At 49.2% G+C, this 15,732-nt stretch overlaps 1 protein-coding gene across 5 annotated transcripts in view; it reads right to left on the bottom strand.

Annotated features, from left to right (window-relative positions):
* Positions 1 to 15,732, bottom strand: part of SPTBN1 (spectrin beta, non-erythrocytic 1) — a 199,221-nt gene that overhangs the window by 34,499 nt on the left and 148,990 nt on the right. For all 5 annotated transcript variants that reach the window (XM_032652749.1, XM_032652752.1, XM_032652750.1 and 2 more), the window contains 10 exons: positions 14,621 to 14,733; positions 13,630 to 13,817; positions 12,460 to 12,577; positions 11,057 to 11,215; positions 10,092 to 10,394; positions 8,104 to 8,257; positions 6,541 to 7,411; positions 6,313 to 6,450; positions 4,715 to 5,471; positions 3,558 to 3,760 (listed from right to left, as the gene is read on the bottom strand). In XM_032652749.1, the coding sequence (XP_032508640.1) occupies positions 3,558 to 3,760; positions 4,715 to 5,471; positions 6,313 to 6,450; positions 6,541 to 7,411; positions 8,104 to 8,257; positions 10,092 to 10,394; positions 11,057 to 11,215; positions 12,460 to 12,577; positions 13,630 to 13,817; positions 14,621 to 14,733 (3,004 nt within the window). The remainder of the gene's footprint in view (positions 1 to 3,557; positions 3,761 to 4,714; positions 5,472 to 6,312; positions 6,451 to 6,540; positions 7,412 to 8,103; positions 8,258 to 10,091; positions 10,395 to 11,056; positions 11,216 to 12,459; positions 12,578 to 13,629; positions 13,818 to 14,620; positions 14,734 to 15,732) is intronic.

Here is a 15,732-nt window from a genome sequence, read left to right as displayed (position 1 = left end):
ACCATCTTGCCTGGGGACCAAAGGGAATTGCCCTCTGTTCCTACGGGTACCGGCGACTACAGAACACAGCAATAGCATGAATGGAAATAATACCGTCAGGTATTATTGTTTATTATAATATGTTTATACCACTTAGGCAAGATACAACAAGAGAAAAGTACTTCTCATATAATGCTAAATGAAGAGAGTTTATGCACAGCCAATGATACAAAACTCCAAGGCACAAACTGGAAAAGCAAAAACTAAAATGGCATGTGCTGAGGGTGAGATTAAAAAGTAGTAGTTTCCACCTCCCCTCCGAATTTTTAACATTGTGGCTTTTATAATAAAAAATAAAAGGCCAAAGCCCCTTCACTTCATTGCTATCCTTTCTCAAAGATCAAAAATTTTAAAAAAAATGTTTTTTAAAGATTGCTAGTGATCTCGGACTAAAGGAATTAGTCATCTAAAAATGTGGGTGGGGAAGGAATGTCAAGAAAAGTTCTTCAAGTTCCCAACCCTCAAATTCCAGTCACTATTTGTAGGGGGCGGGTTTAAGAGAAAGACAGCAAATAAAGCAAACCTTCAGGAGGAAGGTAATTTGAGTTGGAGTTAAGTCACAAAATGCAAGAGTCCTGCCTTTAGCCAAAGGCCCTGAATGTAAGTTCCTGTTCTCTTCCCCGGCGTCACACAAAAATGCTACGATGGCAAGGAGTAAACAGAGACACGGACAGTTAAACCAGGACATGCGACTTTGAAGCTGGTAGAAATAATAGGAGTAAAAATAACTTCAAACACTGGCAAAATTGACTAAGAGAGAAATACCACCGGACGGAATCTTGAATGTCTCTCTTACATAATCAAGACTCACACGTGCCCAGTGGACTTCTGCCTGGACAATTTTCCTCTTTTGGCGGGTGCATGAAGGAGGGAAAGGCCAAATGGCGATTTAAGGCCTCAGGTCCAAAACAACACATGAGGACGGCCTCTGAGTGATGCGCTCTGCGGGACGAAAAACAGCTACACGGGCAGCTGAGGTGGTTGCTGCTTCAGAAAACCCTCGAGAGAAGTGAGCACGGCTTAACTGTGCACTAGTGGTCACCAATGGTATTCACGGGAAGCGAAACTTGGGAAGGTCTTTCAAGGGGTGATCGTGGATTTAATTATAGGGAAGGACCTTCTTAAACTTGGCCGTAGCTTCCCACACTCCTAAGAGTGCTCTTTGGGGCAAGGTTAAATGTCTTGCTCTCTTTCCATCTCTCACCACCTACCCCTATAATGAGACTCAAAAGCTCCTCACCACATGAGGCAGATATTGGGCTTAACTGTGGTTCTTACGGAAAATAAAGAACCACAGGTACCTAAGTAAAGTGGGTTGGTGATTTTTAAGCTTTTTTTCCCCACGTGAGATCAGGTCTGGCTTTATGAAACTGGACACTTTTCCTTTTCTCCCAGGACTGCACTGGGGCTGGAATTTCCCTCTGAGCCAGGAAGCTCACCCGTTCACACCCCCCTGAGCAGGCTTGGACAGCAGGCTCCTTTCCACCCAGTCACAAGCCCTTTAAAGCCCACTCATGCCCCACCCACATCTGTTAAGAGTCAGCGCCTCTGTTCTAGTACTTCTTCTTCTCAACAAACTTCAGTGGTAATCGACGAGATTTCCAGAACGTAAGCAGGTTATGATGATTTTGCTCTCTACAAAAATAGCTTCACGGGAGCGTCAGAATGTTTCTGGACGGGGATCAGATCCGAAGAGTTAGATATTTACTTAGCATGTGCCCTGACACCACCTGGAACTCAGATTTGTCTATTTTTTTATAACAGACCAGTGTCCTCTGGGGTCAAGTTTCAGATCTTGAGGCCTCTGGGGATATTAAAGTGAAACCAGAATTCGGTCAACACGTGCTGAGGAAAATAAGAAAATGTAGTCCTCCTGAGGGCAGATCACCGGAAAGCCCCATCCCCCTTCCATCTCTCTTACGCTTAGGGATAGCAGGGAATCTTCTTCCCAATGCTTTTTTAACAACAGAAATCCCCAGGAGGCCTTGGAACCCCACGGGCCCAGGCTCTCAGTCAAGGACAAAAGGAAGGTTAAGCCGCACTTGAGAGCTGCTGAAGCATTCCCTCACATCCAGGAGCCTCCGGTCTTGACAGAGTCACCTGCTTCCAACAAGCCCTTGCAGCTGCAGCATCAGGGGACGGATAAACACACTGAGGAAGCTGCCAGGCAGCTGCACGCCTGCCTGAACACAAGTGTCCCCAGTGGCCCGGCCTGCCTTCAGGAAACCAGCTGTGTGCACCTAACATGGTGTATCATGTTTACAAAACAACATGAGATTCAGCATTAAGAGAAAAGAAATTCCTTCTCCTCCAGCTTAAGCCTGTCTTGCCCAATCCTTGTTTCTCACACTCATTGAAGAAGGGCTTGGTGGAGGGATTTTTTTCTTTTTCTTTTTCGTAGCTGTTTTAAAAGCAACAGATACAAAATTATAATTAATATACCTTACATCCTATTCCATAGTGCCACCCTGAGAGCATACGGTTTAGGATCCGAATCAGTGCAAAGCACAGACTGGTTAAAGGCAGGAGCTCAGTCTTTACAGGGCAAGAGCAATTCCCCTCTCCACTGCACACTGTAAAACGTTCATCTGGCCCAGGGTCCCAGGAGACCCTCTCAGACATGGTTAAGAAGGTAAGTAAGGAAACGCTCTCAGCAAGAAGTTCTTCCTCTTCACTGCACTTGAAGGCCGGAGAACCCTGGAGGAAGAGGCTGTTTCTCGGTGACATCAGTCTCACGACGAGCCCATAGATCTGGCCCAGGGCTCCCCGGCACCGGGGAAGATCAGCTGCAGCAGAGGCTCGTGACTGACCCAGGTGGGCCACACCCAGAGAGAAGCGGCCAGTCCAGAACCAAGCCAGATCTGCCCAGACCTCCTACTTGAGTAATAACCGAGGCAGAGTTAAGAGGCAGGCGTGAGGGTCTAACAGAGAACACTGGCCAGGGAGAAAAATCTTTTGCAACGGCAAATAAATAAATAAATAAAAATACAACAAGAGCATCTCATCTTGCAGAGGCCTTGGCAGAAAAGGAGGAAAAGCCTTTTTTCTTATTATGAAAAAGATCCTATTACAGCATCACCCAAGCCAATTTTCTAAGAAAGGCCTGATGGTGTTCTTTTGCCTCTGCCAGGTACTCAGGACAAGCCAACTTTGCCCTTCCTCCCTGTCCCCTCCTGAAAGGCCTCAGAGGAGTCTTGTGTGGATGAAGGTGAATGTGGGCTTGGCTGGGGAAGCGTCTGGCTTTCGGGGTCCCACTGGGTGACACGCTACGTGTCACCTCTCACAGGGCAAGGCTCACACCCCACCGCTACTCAGCACTCTGGCTCTCCTAAGTCTTTGGTTAAGAATTAGTCTGGCGTCTCAGGCTTTCTTTCTTTCGTAGATTAAATTTTGCTAGGTGCCCACGTCCTGCCCACTGGGGGAATTTATACCCACAGCCCCAAAGACGTTGGCCAGTGACTCAGATGCTTGACAGCCCCAGGGTGTATGACTCCCTTGAGAACCTCAGGACGCCGCACCTGTCATCGATAGAGTCCACCTTCTCCTGGATGCGGTCCGAACTGATGTTCCCATCGCTCACCAGCCTCCGGCCCGTCTCCACGACCGCATTGATCTTCTCCTCGTTGGCGTCCATGGTGGTCATGAAGTCCTCTTGTTTTTTAATAGCTGCTTCAGCTCCTTCCAAGGTGGTGGGCATTTCAGTATGGGCCAAAACATACTCCTTATTTAAAAAGGGAAAAACAAAATCAGAGCAGGATGAGAAATCATGAAATACAACTTGCTTTCAGAACAACAACAAAAAAGCACTCTTTCCTACATTCTGCATTTCCACGCAACATACTTTGCAACAATTGCTTTGTCACACTTATATGAAATTATCTATGGAGTCAGTTAACACAAAAAGTTGGGCGGGGGAAAAAAATCCCAGTGGAACACCGCAAGTGACTAAATTTCCCTAAGTGGTTAAATGCTCTTATTTTTTTCCCGAAGAGTGAGGGAAGTGAACAAAGGCCTGTGCATCAGCCACAAGGGTCCACTCATGTGCCCGTAAGGTGAGAGCAGCAGACCGTTCAAACCCAATCTTTTAAGAAGGATTATCAACCACAATGTTGGCGACCATCCTTAGCTCTTTCTCTTTCTCTAATCACTGCCCTTGGGTCACTGGGTCAAGTCCCTGACCTTTCTAGAGCAACGAAGACAGAACCATTCAGAAAAAAAAAGAAAGAAAGAAAGAAAAGAAAAAAATCCCCTAAAATACTGGGTTGGCCAAAAAGTTCGTTTGGATTTTTCCGTAATCTTACGGAAAAACCCGAACGAACTTTTTGGCCAACCCAATACTTTTCAGACTGAATTAACACCTCTCAGAATGTCGCTAATTTAACGAACTACTATGAGGACATACGTACTATGAACACACTAAGAGGTCCTCGACCGTCACTGCAGTGGAACTGTACCTGCAAGGCAAGATAGCCCCTGCGGGAATCTTCAGCTCTATCCCCTACTACGCTGTGATGGGTTTCAGTGCCTTAGATGTCAGGAAAAAACAAATGTCTTTCCATTATTCTTCTCACTTCCCACAGGTGAGGTTTAAACCAGCAGCCCTGCCAGAAGTGCCTCCAAAGGCAGCCAGGGCCTGCTCCGACAGGAAGGAAGCCAAGGCAAGGAGGGACGTTACCTGGTTGTTCAGGAAGGCTTCGGCCTGCTTCGTGTCCCGCAGGAACTGCTGGTAGGCGTGGGACTGGGAGAGAAGGTTCTGCCTGTTCTCCCACATCTTGTGGAGCTCATTCCACCCAGTGTCCAGGGCCTGCAGCCGCTGCCGCAAGAACATGTACTGGGCGTCGGTCTGGCCCTGGGTGACCATCTCGCCCATGTCCCTCATCTTCTGGTAGTCCTCCTCATAGTTGTCGATCTCGTTTTTGATGTTCTCGTGCTGCGTGAGGAGCTTCTCAGCCTCGGTCAGGGTGTTGGGCATGTCCTCCGAGGCGATGGCCGTCTGGGTCCTGGAGAGCCAGGACTGGAAGTCGTCCAGGTCCCGCAGGAACTGCTGCAGCTTGCTGGCCTCTCCCAAGGAGGCCTCGCGGTTCTTCAGCGTGGTCTTCATCTCCTCCCACACGTCGCTGATCTCGGCCAGCCGAGACAGGATGGCCTGGGCCTGGTCAGGGTGCTCGGATTCCAGCTTCTCGGCCTCCTTCTGCAGGTCGCTCAGCTTTGCCTCGATGGCCACCAGGTCCCGCTCCATGCCGGTCAGCTTGCGCTGCAGGGCCATGACTCCTGCCAGGTCGTTGCCCAGGTCCTGGGTGGATTCAATGACCTTGGTCTTTTCCCGAATCCAGGACTTGGTTTCGTTGCACTCGAGGTGGTAGTTCTGGATGCTCAGGGCGGAGAGGAGAGCGTCCTTCTTCCGGTCCACCAGCTCCCTGAACTGACTCCACCTGTGGGTGCAGGGGCGGAGGAGAGAGCAGAGTGGGAGAGAGGCCGGAAGCTCACGGCTGGACAAGGAAATTAACAGTGACGGTCGAAGCTGCGACTCCCCCTCCAACTTTGCTTTGACTACATGCGTTTTGGAAAGTCATCTCCCCCAGTATACGGACACCTAATATCACCATTGAAACAGCTCAGAGACACACTATAATCGGGAAAGAGCCTGACAAGAGGGGGGACTTGTCAAAGGAGCTGCAAAGTCAGCAGTGACAACACACCTGTCCCCCAAAGAGTCACTTAATTCATGTCTGCGATGCACATTTTACTCATCTCAGAGCAGCACCTAATGACCGTTTCCCACACCCAAAGGCCTCAGAACCAAGGCCAGCTTGCCACCAGGACCTACTCAAATGTATTTATCCAACAGAAAGATAAGACCAGGACAAAGGTCCACCTTGATAATCAGGACTTTCGTCCACCACTTACGTCTCAAACATGTTAAAACCCTGTTCCAGAAATCATTTTAAAAGACGCAGGAAAGGTGCCGCCTTATGCCGTGATCCACCAGGCTGGGCACCGGTCTCACACCCAGGCCCTCGCTTCCCCCATCAGGAGGGGCTGCCCCGAATGATGTCGCTCTCTCCACCGCACCCACCCCCCACGCCCGCCTCTTTCTCAGAGACACTTCTTGAAAAACCAGGGTGTGTCGAAAGGCAGATGCCGACATCATGACGTCAGCGCCACGATGTCAGTGACCCTGTGCAGGAAATTCCTGACCGCGAGGCTCAGCAGGCGACCTCGCCATCCCGGCCTGGCTCACAGGGAGCTGGCCCGCCCCCGTCTCACGCTTACCTCGTGTTGAGCTTGTCCTGCTGGGCCTTGATCTCCTTCTCACTCGGGTGGCCGCTGTGCATCAGCTGCCGAGCGATCTGGTTCACCACCGCCACCCGGGAAGCCTGGTTGTTCATTTCTGGCTCTAGGCTCTCGAATCTGCAAAGGCAATTCAACAGGGAGGTCACCTGCTCGGTCACCTCGGCGGCGAGGGGCGGGAGGGCCAGTGTCCCCGTGGCACCCGCTCACCTGTGCTGGATGACCTCCAGGTCCTCCAGCTTCTCTGGGATCTGCATGTTGTCGAGCCACTGCTCCTTCTCGTCGATCCAGAGCTCGCAGGCGCCGGCCTCGCTGAACATCTTGTACAGGGCCAGGGTGTCCTGCAGCGCCTGCTTCCGCAGCCGCGTCAGCTCGGCCACCTCCTTGTAGCGCTCCTCGATGCCCGCCAATCGGCCCTGCACGTCGGGGGACTCAGCATGCTCCTGGGGGAGGGCGCCGGCCTGCTCGTGCAGTGAGTCGATGGTGGGCCGGTAGTTGGCGATCTCCTCTGCCACGTCCTTGTGCTTCTTGACCAGGGACTGGGTGGAGTACTCGTCGTGGCCCACGTCGTTGCTGGAGACGATCTTGAGGATGTCCAGCATCCAGGCGTCGATGTCGTCGGCGTCTGCCTGGAACTGATGCAGCAGCGAGGCCTCCTCCAGGCGCTTCTTGCGGATGGCCGAGAGCTGCTCCAGGTGGGCCCACTGCTCGCGAATGTAGGCGATCCGCTCCCGGATCTTCTCCGACCCGAAGTGCTCCTCGGCGATCATGTCTTCGCCCTCCTTGATGGCCTGCTCGAAGTGGCCGCTGCGGCCGCTCATCTCGTCCTCGAACGCCCGGTGCTTGCTGAGCAGCCGCACGACGCTGGTGAGGTCCTTGCCATAGTCGTCGGAGGACAGGATCTTCTCCTTCTCCCGGATCCAGCCTTCCTCCTCGGCCATCTCCCAGAAGAACTTCCAGAGGCGACGGGACTCTTCCAGGCGGGCCCGGCGCTCGGCCGCCAGCTGGCAAAGCTCTTGATAACAGAACTCCATGTGGGCCACGCGGTCTCGGATCACCTGGGGGTCGCAGGGCTTGTAACCTGTTTGCCAAGGTGGGCACGTGGGTGTGAGAGCGGCAGCACAGGCTCCTGCACGTTTGCAGGCAGTCGGCTAGACCCCCGTTCTCCCTCCTAGATCACCAGTTTACGCTAAGTGCAGGGCCCCGTTATGGGGCAATGGAGCACCTTCTAGGACCTTGACTGGATGAGGAGGGAGAGGCAAGGATAACTGCTTTTTTTTTTTTTTTTTTTTGCCCCAAGCATTATTTTTTTTGATCACTTAGGAACGAAAAATAGCAGGTAAATTGTAAGAAAGAAGGCAGCTGCATTTAATTGTTTCTAAAACAGAACAAAACCAAATCCTTCCAAACATCCTTTAAACAAAGATATGCACAGCCAGGTGTGAAAGCCATGAGGTGTCTGAGAGACACACCAGGCTATCGGTGTGCAGAGTGTGGTCTGGCAGATTTCAGTGGCCAACATCAAGCCACTAAAAACCAAGCAGCGCTCAAGTACGGAAGGAAAAGACAGGTCCATTTCAGAATGGCAAGACAGAGTTAAAAAGTAATGGAAGGCCACCCTACTGCATCTCATTATACCCACGACATGGCCCACTGGGAACCCACAATAGCAAAGTAACTTTAAAGGTCCCACTGCCACACATAACCCATCTACGTCTCTGGAGATGGACTTCTGGTGACGAGGGGGTAACGTCTGGAATGGTCTGTCTTTACCTTCCCCGTCTGTTGCAAACTTCTGGGCGGAGGCATTGACACCTCTCACCCGCTCTGCCTGGATGCCAATGTCCGCTTCAACCAGGGCGTGCTTCTGTAACAGGTCTTCCACGCCGAGCAAGTGTTTGCCATAGTCTTGAGACAATAATAGCACCTGCGCGCAAGAGGCAACAAAAAAGACATCCATGAATACAACCTTGATGTCAGCGTCTCATAATCTTTGGATGGGATGGGAGCCACCAACCAAGCTGCACCCTCCCTCCAGCCGGCCATCCTCCCCATACCTTTAGGGGAAGATGATGGCATGCAAACCAGAGCAAAACAAACCCAAAAGACTGTAGCAGGAGAGGCGTTATAAACTAATGACCATCTACCTTGGAATAAGAAGTCAAACCTATACTAAAAAGTAAAGAACAGAAAAAAGGAAAAAAAAAAAAAAAAAAGGGAGAGAGGAGAAACCAGTATGAAATATAAACTGAGCCTCCAAGAAGGAAGTGCCTGCAATAACAACCATTGAAGAAGATAAGATAAAGGTAACAGAGCTGTTTCATGTCAAAGTTTAAAGAAGTCTCCTAGAAGTTGCTGACCCCTTAATTGGATGCTCTCCTCACCTGCGAGCTCATTGGTACACCTCTGCAATACTTACACAATCCACGGGAGAAACACCTAGTTGAAAAGCTTACAAACTACATCTCTAACCAAATAAGAACAGGGTCAGGTGACTGTCATGCTTAGGAGGTCCCGAGCAACATCTCTGGTTTAAGTTTGGACCCACTAATGTTTTCTTTCATTTTTTCCATCAGCCCAATTTGGGGCTCTCATCACACATCCTCTCCAGATGGAATTTCTACTTCATTCTTACTTATGAGGAAGGTCTCTGGCCCAATCGGAATTATAAAGTGCATGACGAATTCTAAAATGAAAAGCACATCTCTGCTAGATTTTATGAACATTTCTATTTTAAGAGCTCAAGACAGACCATACGTGAGAACATCATAAACCTGGGACAATAAGAGGGGAAACTCATGGTATGAAGTGACCTTGCTCCCCCTGCCAGGAACAGCTCAAGGGGTAAGCAAAAGACAAGGGCTTACATCCCAGGAAGGAAATCCCTCGCATGAGGTCAAGGTGGGGAACACAGCATGCTGAGATAAAGGAGGCTTCACGGTACGGCCTGAAATTGGCCCCGTTCTGTCCTAGCTATGTGGCTAAAGGCCTGCCAGCTGGAGAACTGCTTGACACAGATGAGCTGTCATCAGAGGACACGGACAGGCACAGGACTACGGCACAACGGCAGGTCTCTTCCTGGGTTGGGGGGAAGCTGGGAACACCATGCCCAGAGCTGTCAGTAAAGGAAGGGGAGGCACAAATCGGCACTGGCAGCCCTCTCCAACCCGCGCGCCGTCCTGTGATACACACACATATCTTGCACTTAATTCTCGCCATAACCGGATGAGGTAGATGAGGCAGATGGTAAGTAAGCGCTCCGCTTACAGGTGAAGGAAGGAGGCTCAAGGAGATCGGGAAGCTCCGGCGCTCACCATCTGAACGCTGGCTGCCTGGTTCCCGGGATGCGCTCTGTTCACACTGCCTACTACTCTTCCGTACCACCCGCCTGGCCTCTCCCCAAAGCAGAGCCACTCACACATAGACCACCGAGACGGAAAGGTAGCCCCAACTCTAAAAAGTTAAAACCACAGAAGACCACAATTTGATTGACCCCCTACCATGGGATATACCTAATTAGACCTGAGTCACAGCAGCAGTCCTCCAGCTATGGCACTGACCTTTGTCACAACTTCTTCTCACTTCACGTCTCATTTAACTTGTGAGCTAACAACCTTCCCGCGGGTGACATGGCTCTTCCCTGGCTATAAGTGGGCGAATCAGACCAGGGGCATGGCTGTGTGTTGGGGGGTTAGTGGGCGGGTCCCAGACGAGAGAGGCCTGACTGGATGGGCTCGGGCCTCCATGCAGGCACGTTTTACCTTCATTTCATCCATCCAGTCCATAATGTAGAGCATTTCCTGGAATATCTTCTGCAGCCCCAGGTTCATCTCGAGGCGCTGCCGCCGGGCCCTGAGCAGCTCCAGCAGGTACTCCCAGAGCCGGATGACGTTGTCCTTCCTCGCCGCGATGCGCTTGATGTCGTGGTAGTTCTCTGCTTCCAGCTCCCTGGCCACGGCCACCACGGCCTGCACGCGCTCCTCGTACGCGGCAATGTCCGTCTCAATGGCCTCGTGCTTTTTCGTGGCAGCCTCGACTGCGGGAAGGTCAAATCCAAAGTTGTCCTAAGAGAAAAGGGAACGAAAAGAAAAGAAGCACAAAATTCAAAAGCCATCCAATTTGGAACAAAGAAACAGGAAACGGAGGTGGATTCCTGGGCACACCCCTTAATCTTTGAGCGGGGGGTCCCAAAGCCAAACGCCGACTCCCGAGGCCCGACCCCCGCTGGTCTCCGCCTTCCTGAGGGCCCTTAGAACTGTGCTTGGGCTCAAATGCTGTCCCCAAAGCAAACCAGCAACTTCTCACTTTACAGAGGGGTGCAGCACATAGGTAGCACCCGACTTACGAGACTGGAGCAGGAGATGGCTTTGGTTAAGCCAAGTAGAAAAGAAGCCACTTAACTTATTTCATGGCCAGTCTAGCTGCCTTGAAGGCCAAAGACTGGGAGAAAGAGAGAAATTTTTAAATATGAACGGTTCACACACACTCACTGGCTCTAAACAAACTTTGTGTGAGCTACTTCCAGATCTATAAAAAGTTAGGTAAATAGAAGAGAAAATATATTAGAAATTATAAACATCCTCTTCATGGGAACTGGGTGAGATGACTTGACAGCTGCTTCAGGCTACTGGATGTTGACAAACAGCTGTCCTAGGGCCCCTGAGTGTGGTCTAGGTTCTAGCGGACCCTGGGAGCAGTTTTCTTGAACACTGTTCTAGAGCAGTACCTGGGACACCAGACGCTGGTTCTCGCTCAGCCAGGTCTCCCTCATAGCTGCCTTGCGGTCAAATCTGCGGGCGAGCTGTTCCAGTTTCTCCTGTCTTATGAGCTCGTTCCGCAGGGCCAGTTCTCGCTCATGTTCCGCTTTTTCCAGTCTTTCCCAGGCCTACAGAAATGAAAGAGAACAGTTTCCTGCTACGTTCAAGGAACAATCCTAGGCTGCAGTTAACAGCCAGTGCTTCTCAAAAAGACGTGAGAACTTAAAAGGGAAATCCCATTCCCAACCTCACTGACTCTTAAGCCTTGGGAAAAAAATCATTTTCTCTCAGTTGAGCCCCATGGGAACACTCTCCCCTATTTAAATCTAAAGATCCTATGTCCCATCTGGGAAACAAAAGAGTGTAGATATGGAGCAATGTAACTAAGTTACAAAGCCCTTAACTGTAATTGAGAGGAAGCAAAGTATCTTCAACTGCTCTGATGTAAAAAAGATCAATGACATCTTCTAAGAAATCCTATTATGAATCTCTCATTCACCCCACTCTGAAGTAACTTTTTTTTTTTTTTTTTTTGCGGTACACGGGCCTCTCACTATTGTGGCCTCTCCCGTTGCGGAGCACAGGCTCCAGGCGCACAGGCTCAGCGGCCATGGCTCACGGGCCCAGCCGCTCCGCGGCATGTGGGATCCTCCCGGATTGGGGCACGAACCCGTGTCCCCTGCATCGGCAGGCGGACTCTCAACCACTGCGCCACCAGGGAAGCCCTGAAGTCACTTATTTTTAATTCACATATTGGAGTATTTTTTTCCAAAATACTCACCAATTAATAAATTCATTCCTATGAAATACATCTTACTTCACATTAAAAAAAAATTCCACTTAAAAGAATCTAAATGTGTACAACTGACCACAGTTCTAGATTTTTCAGATGTCTGCTTGGAAATAATGCCCACCATGAAATTCTGTAATTGCAGATGTAACAGGCATGGAAACAAATTTTTTGACAGCTTCTTGACGGAAGGAGTCAAAATCCTAAGCCCTAACCTCTAGGGATTCCAGATACAGGAAATAAGGTTTTGAATTCTCCCTTCTGCAATTTAAAGATGTTTGAGCCAACTGCCTGGGACAAATGACAGGTAAACTTATTATGTATCTGAGTGACAAGGTAAACAGGCTGAACCTGGTTTGATAAAATCTAAAACACACACACACACAGCCACCTGCCCCCAAACCACCACAAGCACTCCCTTGACCCTCAACACTATGTGAGCAATGACTGCCCCTTATCAACTCAGCAGGCCAGGATCTCTTAGCAATCAAGACCCACTGATAGAACCTGAAAACCTACAGGAGGCTGGCGCCCACACAGGAGGGCAGGGACCATGAAGGAGGCCAGATGGATCGGTTTTACCTTGTTAATGTCAGAGATGAGCTTCCCCTCCCGGGGCATGTAGACCTTCTGGTTATTGGCCCTCATCTTGCTCTGAATAGTGAAAAGCAGGACTTCCAAGTTCCCCTTCTCAGTAAATCTAAGCAGAGAAAACCAGCCATAAACATTATACTATATTCTGTTCTTTCAAAAGGAAAAATGCATCTACTTCTAGAGAAAAAAATAAAATAAAATAAAATAAACACACTTCGTGCAGCCTCACAATTTTAACAGGCATTTACCTCCGGTCTGACTTTTATGTGAAACGCGTGTGTGTCAGAGAAACAGCAGTGGGTTAGTTTTGGGGTACTGAAGACCTCAGTATGTGCCAAACTGTGGGGTTTTTCTTGTGGTTTGCGGTTGTTGCTGAGATTTACAGTCAAGGGCACAGAATGCTACTCTTTTGTTAATCAACTCAAACAAGATTTAGACCCCAAGCCGCGGATGATGAACTTGCTTCATCTGGAGAGCACAGCTGAAGGCATTCAACAAGGATCATTTCAAACGACCACCTAGGGTCACTGTCAATGGGTTGTGGAGACCTCAGCCAGGAATTCACAACTGAGTGGAGTTTTCAGAAAAAGGAGATAAGGGCCACTTGTCATAATAAGCAAGAGATAAGGGCCACAATCTTTACTGGATAACTACGTATCTTTAAAATACGTGAAAAATCAGACTTCTGGGGGCAGCAAAACCTGATCTGAACGGATATGAAACTACTGTTTTTTTTAATTCACACAGTGTGAATAATTACATGTTTTGCTACAGATATGTGAGGAGGCTTGATATGAGTTAACTGCCTCAGAGCCACCTGGCATGTACCCTGTTACTTCTCTAAAATCCAGAAACGATGGAATTCTGAAATACATGAGGCGCAAGAGCTTTGGATAAGGAACTGGGGACCTGCACCGTTTCTTGGGATTCTCACGTATCACACATACCAGTGGCACATTTCTGCTAGAAAGGGCTCACAGAGAGTATAATTTGGAATACATCTCGGCAATACAGGCTCAGATTAAAAGGAGCAGGACAGGCCGCTGGCGAGAGGCATTCATTGAGAGATGAGACCATGCAAGTCAGAAAACAGGGGTCTGCGGCTGCAATCACCTCTCTCCCCATAAGAAGGGCAAGGCATTACACTCTGCATCTTACTTGGGCGGCTTCTCCACAGTGCGGTAGGTGTTGAAGGCCTGAAGCTGTTGTTGAACCCCAACCAGCGAGTTGGCAAATTTGCGGTTGTTCAAAATAATGATGGTTTGTTCAATCCACTCCAGAAGGTCAGAGGCAAGGGATTCATACTTTTCAATCATTTTTTCTGTTTCAATAGCATTGTCGAGCACCTGTAAACAAGAGTCAGAAAAATGGAAAAACAGGATCGTATCCCTGCGTAAGGGAGACATGACTGCAGCCCTATGGGAGCCCACACACACTTCAGCGCTGGCTCTGAAAACGGTTCTATGAGACTTTGGCACAAGAGTTTTTAAAACTCCAAGAACCATGTGCTAATAAGCACTCAGACCGTGGCTATCGTTTGTGAGCAATGACAGCTTAACTCAACTGTAATTGGTTCTGTAACCTCCCAACCCCCAGGCAAGGGTTTCAGATCCTGCCTGTATGACTCCTGATGCCTCAGCTCCGAAATTCCTAGAGGAACAAAAAGGGCTCTATTTTGCTTGGTCCTGTCCCATGAACGCCCACGGATTTTCTATTCCATTGCACTGAGAAGACAATGTCATCTGATCTGCGGTGTTCTGAAACATATGGCAGGGGAACGTCAGCCAAACAAAAAAGTTTAAAAAGCGTGACACTGATGAGGCCTTTCCAAGCGTGGTAAGTAGGACTTCCACGTCCATGACATCAGGCAACTCAATCAGATTTTCAATACCCAATTTCCTGGCAAGGTTGAGGGGAGGGGTGTTTCCGGGTCTGAGATCCCCCTGAAATCCCTTCCTGAGTATGTTAGCCACCCACCACTCCTGCCTCCTGTTACTCTCTGGGATCGAGAGGCTGCTGCCCACTTCCCTGCCGTGTGGAGAACCTGCCACGAACTCCCAGTAGCTAAACGTCTGAGTGCATGGTGGCGGCACATCAAGATGTGAACCTTAATTATGTCTCACAACTTACAAAAGTGGTGTGAGCTCACCTTTCCAATTCGTTTTCCTTCAACAGCCAAGGCCTTCATCTTTGAGAAGTAGTGGTAATAAGTCACCACATAAGTGATAATGGACTTCTCATCGGGGTGGTCCACACTGATATCTGCAACCCAGAGAAGATTCTGTTCAGTACTCTGCTCACGGCACCGCCAACCAGGCAGCAGGAACAACCTGGAACAGCTGCTCAGCACTGCACAGGCCCGTATCTTCATTTTTTGGGCTTGAGAGTTCTGCCATTGATGTGTTAATTATAAAGTTAACTAACAGGGATGAAATCACCTCCCTGGCTCTTTTATTATATGAACATTCATAAGTGCCTTCTACTGCAATAAGAACATAAAAGTCTTTTTTTCTTTTAACATCTTTATTGAAGTATAATTGCTTTACAATGGTGTGTTAGTTGCTGCTGTATAACAAAGTGAATCAGCTATACCTATACATATATCCCCATATCTCCTCCCTCTTGCGTCTCCCTCCCACCCTCCCTATCCCACCCCTCTAGGTGGACACAAAGCACCGAGCTGATCTCCCTGTGCTACGTGGCTGCTTCCCACCAGCTAGCTATTCTACATTTGGTAGTGTGTATATGTCCATGCCACTCTCTCACTTCATCCCAGCTTACCCTTCCCCTCCCCACGTCCTTAAGTCCATTCTCTACATCTGCGTCTTTATTCCTGTCCTGCCCCTAGGTTCATCAGAACCACTTTTTTTTTTTAGATTCCATATATATGTGTTAGCATACGGTATCTGTTTTTCTCTTTCGGACTTACTTCACTCTGTATGACAGAAGGACATAAAAGTCTTAATAGACATGATCCTTTCTCTAGAGGACCCCAGGCCGCCGAGATGACAAAATATATACAAAACTACTAAGCAGAAATGAAGAACATAGTAAGAATTGAGTCAGATATCTCACTGACGTGGCTACCACCCAGACACACCACATCCACCTCCCTGCCTCCCCGACCCCTAAGCTGGTCTGTGTTTCTCTGTGGTCCTTATTTCTGCCAGTGGCACCAGAATCTTTCCCGGCCACTAAGTCCATGGACATCTTTATCTCCTTGTCACCCATATATCCGGTTAGTCACCGGGTCTGAGACCT

The sequence above is a fragment of the Phocoena sinus genome, chromosome 13 (assembly GCF_008692025.1).
Source record: "Phocoena sinus isolate mPhoSin1 chromosome 13, mPhoSin1.pri, whole genome shotgun sequence".
Lineage (NCBI taxonomy): Eukaryota > Metazoa > Chordata > Mammalia > Artiodactyla > Phocoenidae > Phocoena > Phocoena sinus.
The sequence above is the reverse complement of the archived record's forward strand: the minus strand, read 5'-3'. Positions and strand labels throughout refer to the sequence as shown.